General features: G+C 42.9%; 1 protein-coding gene across 1 annotated transcript; it reads left to right on the top strand.

The window, feature by feature from the left end:
* Nucleotides 1–1462: 1462 nt before the first annotated feature.
* On the top strand, nt 1463–7148 carry LOC105293792 (sodium/bile acid cotransporter 4). The gene is made up of 3 exons (XM_011362664.2): nt 1463–2377; nt 3144–3354; nt 6270–7148. Exons 1-3 carry the CDS (start codon nt 1755–1757, stop codon nt 6780–6782), a joined length of 1347 nt encoding a protein of 448 aa, XP_011360966.1. The 5' UTR covers nt 1463–1754; the 3' UTR covers nt 6783–7148.
* The last annotated feature ends 33 nt before the right edge of the window (nt 7149–7181 follow it).

The raw sequence follows: 7181 nt of genomic DNA, 5'->3' as shown, positions 1-7181 counted from the left end.
CGAAAGTATTTGGGTAGCATGATTCCTTGTGTATCTGAATATGTCTTTGCTTACATAAGCCTAAAGGAAAACTTAGAATATTTTTGGTCACATCCTACTTCCTTCAAAGCCCTATAGATGTTACTGCATTGTTTTCTTGGGCTTAATGTTTTGAGAAAGTGTGAGAGTACATTATTTCTCAAATACTTCCTCCATGGAAATTATGGTCTGATGGAGAAGAAATAAATTTAATGGTGATTAAGAATGCAATATGCTGTGAATTTAGTCTTACTTTTCATATTCTCTATCATTTTCATGAGATTAGGGGAGGAGAAAATATCAACACATGGGCTCAGTCCATCATCGAGAAGTAGAAGTCACCCACTCTCCTCTGGTGTCAGAAGAAGAGGAAGGGACAAATCCTCAGGAGGGAGAATTCAGTCTAGGATCTTAGCTCCACACAGACAGACCCTGGGCTAAGACTAATCCTTGACTTCACCCTAGGAATTCCCACGTTGGCTTTCACAACTCAACTGGCTATGGCTTTATGGCCATTCCAGACAGCCGGATGCTTCTCAGATGGCTCCACCTCCTCTGTATGCGAAGAAGTCTCTTTCCTTTGTAGATGACTGACATAAAGTCATCGAGTCCTCATTCCCAAGAACGCGGAATTTGATTTGTTTGGGGATAACACCTGTCTCATACAGGAAAGCTCACCACTTTATTTCTTTTCAGTCCTTTCGTCCTAACGCCAGGGCTATACTCACAACACTTCATAAATCTATGGCCACTGAAATATCCTCCTCCCATCTGCCAAGAACTTTCGAAATACACATTTTTCACAGAGCCTTTTCTTAGCCGAGCTCTTTATTGCACTCTGCAACGACATATCAGGGTTCACATTCAGCCAGGTACTTGTGGGTTTGGTTGATGAGACAGAGACTTCCCTGTGCCTCAGATTCCTTGTACGTAAACATCGACCTAATGGTATCTCTCCCAGGGCTCTGCTGTGAGAACCAAAGAAATAATGCTCACGCACTTGCATAAGACCTGGCTCAAAAAACAGCAGTATAATTACTTTAAGTCTGAACATGAAAATCTTATTTAAAAATTGTCTCCAAATTAAAGCCAGATAGTGAGTGTATCTTCCTACCAGAGAGAACTGCTCATATTAAGTTAGGCCTCCCTCTTGATATCCAAGGTTGCAGGCTGGACACCGTATGTGGTCTACGTGCGTGTATACAGATAAGCATTTGTTCTCCCCGCCCCCATCCCTCTCCCCTTGCCCCTAGCTCCCTCTCTCTGTGCCTGGGTCTCCAGATTTCATTATCAAAGAGACAGAGCCCATCAGAGAACTTGATCAGCAGCCAAGCGCGGTTTTTTTCTTCTTGTCCTTTGTCAGGTCTTTGTTCCGCCCCTGGCTACACTCTAACAGAACCACTTACTGGTGATTAAAAGGAGGGGACTCGGCGGCGGGGTGGGGCCTGCCCGGCGCGGGGGCGCAGCGATTGGGCTCCCCCGCCCCGGCTGCGCTCTCTTAAGTACCAGCCCCGGGCGTCTGCCGAACCCCGAGCGGAGCCGAGGACCGACCTGCTGCACCCGACGCCGCGGAGACGTCAGCGACACGCAGCCCAGGCTTGGAAACAGACCGAGGGACAGACAGACGGGCCGACGGCGGCGGCGACGGAAGGACGAAGGGAGGCGCGCGCGGCGGGAGGGCACAGACTCCGCAGCGCGGTCTGGAGTCCGACCTGAAGCCTCCCGGCGACAGCGCCATGGACGGCGTCGCCAGCGCCGCCCTGCCCCTCGACAACGCCACCCTGCCCTTCGCCACGTCCGCACTGCAGCCGGACAGCTACCAGCTGCTGCCCAATGCCAGCAGCCCGAGCCCCGGCCCGGACTTCCCCGTGGCTCCTGCCTCCAGCGCGCGCCCCAGCCCCGGGCTCGGGCTCGGGCTCGGGCCGGGTCCCAGCGCCGGTTTCAGCCCCGGCCCCACTCCTACCCCGGAGCCGACGACCAGCAGCTTCGCCAGCGGCTGGGACAGTCGGGGCTCTTCCCCGTTCCCTCGGCCCTGGGTCCCCCACGAGCCCCCGTTCTGGGACACGCCGCTGAGCCACGGGCTGAACGTGTTCGTGGGCGCCGCCCTGTGCATCACCATGCTGGGCCTGGGCTGCACCGTGGACGTGAACCACTTCGGGGCGCATGTCCGGCGGCCGGTGGGCGCGCTGCTGGCCGCGCTCTGCCAGTTCGGCTTCCTGCCGCTGCTGGCCTTTCTGCTGGCGCTCATCTTCTCGCTGGACGAGGTGGCCGCCGTGGCGGTGCTCCTATGTGGCTGTTGTCCCGGCGGGAATCTCTCCAATCTCATGTCCCTGCTGGTTGACGGCGACATGAACCTCAGGTACGGAGCCGTCTCTTGTTTAGGCATCTTTCTCATGCTAACCAACGCGTTTACAGCCTGGGTTCAAGACGGAGGAGAGAGGAGAGAGAGACGGTTGGAATGAGGCATGGAAGAGGGAAGAGGAAAGTAAAGGAAGGTGTTGACGCCCGGGGTTTAGAAGTCAAGGCAGACATAAAGAGGTAGTGTTGTGGAGGAAAGATCTAGACAGGGACGGAGCTGCTCTGAGGGTGTTGGAGTTTCATCCTGAGTGGTGGGCTGTCGGTGCAGGTCTTTAGCCACTGGAAGACAAAGGGACCTGGGAAGCCTGAAGCTAGGACGCCCTGGAAATGCAAAAGCAAAATAGAGCCATTGGTCCCAATAAAGAGTAATCAGTCTCATACAGAGAACAATATAATTGAGTTCAATCCAACAAGTAGTGTATTCAGCAGCTTTACCATGTCTAACGGGATGCTTTGGAGGTTTAAAAAATAAAACAAAAATGCTCCTTGCCCTCAAAATCATCCAGACTGTACCAGCTTCATAACCAGCCAAGGGCAAAGATATTTTTCTTTCCTGCCTGGGGTTCATGTTTCAGTTTGCCTTAGAGTGTTGCTTTCTTGTCACTCCCCTCAGATGAAGTAGGTTTTCTCCTCACTTCAAGGGGAGGGGGGCCTGCAGTCTCCCTCTTTCCCCTCTACTCAGTGTACAAAATAGAGGGTTACTCATGTGCAAGAGAGACTCTGGCTCAAAACCCATTCTGACTTCTGTGTCTTCCCTTTTTCTGCAGTATCATCATGACCATCTCCTCCACGCTCCTGGCCCTGGTCTTGATGCCCCTGTGTTTGTGGATCTACAGCAGGGCTTGGATCAACACCCCTCTGGTGCAATTGCTACCCCTAGGAGCAGTCACCCTGACTGTCTGTAGCACTCTCATCCCAATTGGGTTGGGAGTCTTCATTCGCTACAAATACAACCGAGTGGCTGACTACATTGTGAAGGTAAGGTCACTCTTCCCCTTACATACTCGATAGACCATGAGAGTCCGTGGTCTTTAATCCACAGCTGAAATGCCAAGAAATTTGGGAAAGTGGGGTAAGGAAGGCAAGGACTTGGCAGCCCTTGCGTGGATAAACTTAAAAAGTTTATGCTACAAAGATAACTTTCACCTTTTGGAATTTAAAAATTATAGCTTAAATCGAGACACAGGTTAAGTAAAAAGTACAAGAGAATGACCAGGACTCATAGTACTGATACAGATTTTGTAGGGAAAAGATGGCAGTGCAATAAAATGGAAACATTTTCACCAACAGTTCATGTATTTCACTAACAACTCATGTATAACAAAAAAGCAGGTGAACTAAAATTATTTTAATAGAGTAAAATGCAGTAATTTAGAACCACTTTATTCTCTTTTTTAAAGGTGGAACTCTAATTCTGAGAAACTAGACTGTTTCTTTAAAATGTTTTATTAATTTTCTAAAAATAAGTTGACACTAATAAGACCAAAAGTAATTTTAAAATCACATCATGGCGATATAATAGAATGCATAAAATATTGGCTTTAAAGCACAAAATAAAATTAGGTACTTGATAAATAATAGAATATATTGCCATTACCAAATTTGTTTCTTTCACTTTCCGCATTGCAATATTTCATATGGTTTCTAAAAATAGTGAAGTGATAGGGATTTCTATTATTGTGTAATATTTTCAATATTGCTTTATTGTTAAAAACTGATGCTTTTGTAGCAGGAGAGATTTTGTGATAGGTGACTGGAGGGAAAAATTTAAATATTTGTAAATTAAACTTTCTTTGAAAGCTCAAATAGTAATAAGAGTAAACTATGAACAGGATTCTCATTTTAAGTTAGTCAAATAAAATACAGACCTAATTACTATAAAATGTACATACAAATTCCTTTAGACACATGAAGAGAAAAAGAGCCACTCTGGTGTTTCAGTTATGTAGTTTAATAAGACAGTCTTTTGTATTTTATTTATATTATTTATTTTCTAAAGTAATCTGATTATACGGAGGGGCTAACTTTTATTAATATGAAAAACAGAGGGTTCTTTTCTGTACCTCTATCCAGGCTTGAGTAAAAGAAATTCTGCTCCATAACAAACATATATATTCTGAATGTAATAAATATACATGTATGTGTAAATATACATATATTTATATATTACATATGTAATATATCCATAAATAACCTTGAGATGCATTAAGAACATATTAACTTAACCATTAAGCTAATACTATTAATGTGATGGCACTACTATAAAAACTTAAGATTCTAAGAGAAAAATCAATCAAATAAGCTATTTCCATGCTAAAAACAGATAAATATATTTAAATAATAGACAATTCAATAAGATTGGCTGAGTTTAAGCTGAACTTATTCCCCTTCCTTAACCAGCACACTCATAAATATGCTTTATAACATTTTTATACTTTTGCAAACACTTTAGAATGAGCAATGTCAGCACTCACCCGAATGATTTAAAATAGTGCAAAGGATAATTTGGAGCCAATATTTTCACAATGAAAAATCAGATTTTCTGTCAAAGTTTTCGATGTGGGCACGCTATGAAATTAAATATAAGAAGAATTTTGATTTATAATAGTTTGGTTTCTGCCAGTTGTACATTGCTAGCATGAGTAACTAATATAATAATTATTTTAACATCCCCTAGGGTACACTTTTTAACCAGCCCAGATAAACTTTAAATAATTTTTAAGACTATAAAGTACAGTATATGCCACTCCCACAGATTCCAAAGGGGTTTCTCCTTAGTCTCCAGGGAACCAGAAGCAACACTTGAACTGTTCTTCTGGGTCTGTAGTCTCCCTCACAAACACCCCTCAACTCCCATTCAAAACAAACAAACAAAACAAGCTAACTATTAATCTGAAGGAGGATGAGGAGGAATTTCTAGGTTTCTACCTTGCCATTTACACAGCCTGTCTTACTTGAATGAATGAAATGTACCAGTCAGACGTCAAGGTGACACAATGTTTTTATTCAGGGTCAGTCGTTTTATATCTCAAATCTATCTATTATGTATAATAATTCCTAAGCATCACTAGAGACTTACAGGTGGGAGATTGCTCATGAAGAGATGAAAAAGGAGAGAGTTGCACAATTCAGCGAATACCTCACATCTTATGTTTATATTTTTTCTCTTACATAATCTAGGTTAGTAATTATTTTGATATTGCTAACAATTCTCTGAGATATAAAGTATTTTAAAATACTTAAAATATATTTAAAATATCACACAGTTGGTTTCGTAAATTTTAATAGCTTGTTATCTTATGTGTAAAACCAGAACTAATTTCTTATGGAAAACATAGGATCCTATTCAGGAAAATGTCCATTTGTCTACTCTATTCATCAGACCAAACCTGGTGTATTGGGCTCAGTTCTAACTGTTTTGTTATTAAGAGGCACATTCACAAATTCAACCCGTGCTCGGAGCAGTCAGAATTCCAGAGTTTTACGATGGAGGCTGAAAGCCTGAGAACAATCTACCTGGAGAAGCATAGCCTTTCCCATATAACTGTTTTGTGAACTTCTGAAGGCTGTTTTGCAGGAAGAGTAGCTGGTCTGTGTTGCTTCTAAGGTCCCATCCAAGGCAATGGCTCACAGTTATAGAAGGCAAGTTGTCACTAGATATAAGGACAGGCCTCTAAACAAGTATAACTGTGCAACATGGGTCTGGGTGCCTCCTGAAGAGATGATCTACCCATCTTCAAAAATACCGTCAAAGACTTGATGGCAAAGATCTCTATTTTGTGTGGGCGGTCAGACTAGATGGGTCTCTTATTCCAAGAGCCTAGGAGACTCTTTCCTGAATTCTTTGACTGTCTTATTTTTGATGGCTTGTTTATCCATTTTTCTATTATTAGGTTTCCCTGTGGTCTCTGCTAGTGACACTGGTGGTCCTATTCATAATGACCGGCACTATGTTAGGACCTGAACTGCTGGCAAGTATTCCTGCAGCTGTTTACGTGGTAGCAATTTTTATGCCTTTGGCAGGCTACGCCTCAGGCTATGGCTTAGCTACTCTCTTCCATCTTCCACCCAACTGCAGGAGGACTATATGCCTGGAAACAGGTAGTCAGAATGTGCAGCTTTGTACTGCCATTCTCAAGCTGGCCTTTCCGCCACGATTCATAGGAAGTATGTATATGTTTCCCTTGCTTTATGCCCTTTTCCAGTCTGCAGAAGCAGGGATTTTTGTTTTAATATATAAAATGTATGGAAGTGAAGTATTGCACAAGCAGGATCCTCTAGATGAAGATGAAGATACAGATATTTCTTATAAGAAACTGAAAGAAGAGGAAATGGCAGACACATCCTATGGCACAGTGAAAGCAGATAATTTAATTATGATGGAAACCACTCAGACTTCTCTCTAAACATGGAGATACGCAGAGCCTCTATCTTGCTGAAATACTGCATCATATTTATGGTCTGTGGTAGTGTATATGGTTTACATAAAGGATAACAATTGGTTCACATTATCATGCTTATAACGATTTTGATCTTCCATTGTAAGGTTGCCTTGGTGTATTAACCAAGCGTTTTCACAAATCAATGTCATAATATAACTTGCACCTGGAACTGCTTAAGTGAAGCCTGAACAAGTAAAATGTGCTACTTGGTTTTCACCATTGCCAGTTTCTATGACTGTTTCAAATATGTAAACTGGAAAACAGGATCTTGGAAATGTAGAATTTTGGTGCACTATCTTATGCATAAAAAGCTATATTTGTAAAGCATAATTGAGTTTATTGTAATTGTTGTAAAAAAAAAAA

Source organism: Pteropus vampyrus, unplaced genomic scaffold, assembly GCF_000151845.1.
Source record: "Pteropus vampyrus isolate Shadow unplaced genomic scaffold, Pvam_2.0 Scaffold77, whole genome shotgun sequence".
Lineage (NCBI taxonomy): Eukaryota > Metazoa > Chordata > Mammalia > Chiroptera > Pteropodidae > Pteropus > Pteropus vampyrus.
This window is presented reverse-complemented; position numbering and strand designations above follow the sequence as displayed.

Excerpts from the sequence above, each read along its gene's own strand:
- LOC105293792 (XM_011362664.2), top strand. The coding sequence starts at position 1,755 with ATGGACGGCGTCGCCAGCGCCGCCCTGCCCCTCGACAACGCCACCCTG. Across the intron at positions 2,378-3,143 it reads GACGGCGACATGAACCTCAG|TATCATCATGACCATCTCCT; the intron begins GTACGGAGCCGT and ends CTTTTTCTGCAG. Across the intron at positions 3,355-6,269 it reads TGGCTGACTACATTGTGAAG|GTTTCCCTGTGGTCTCTGCT; the intron begins GTAAGGTCACTC and ends TTCTATTATTAG.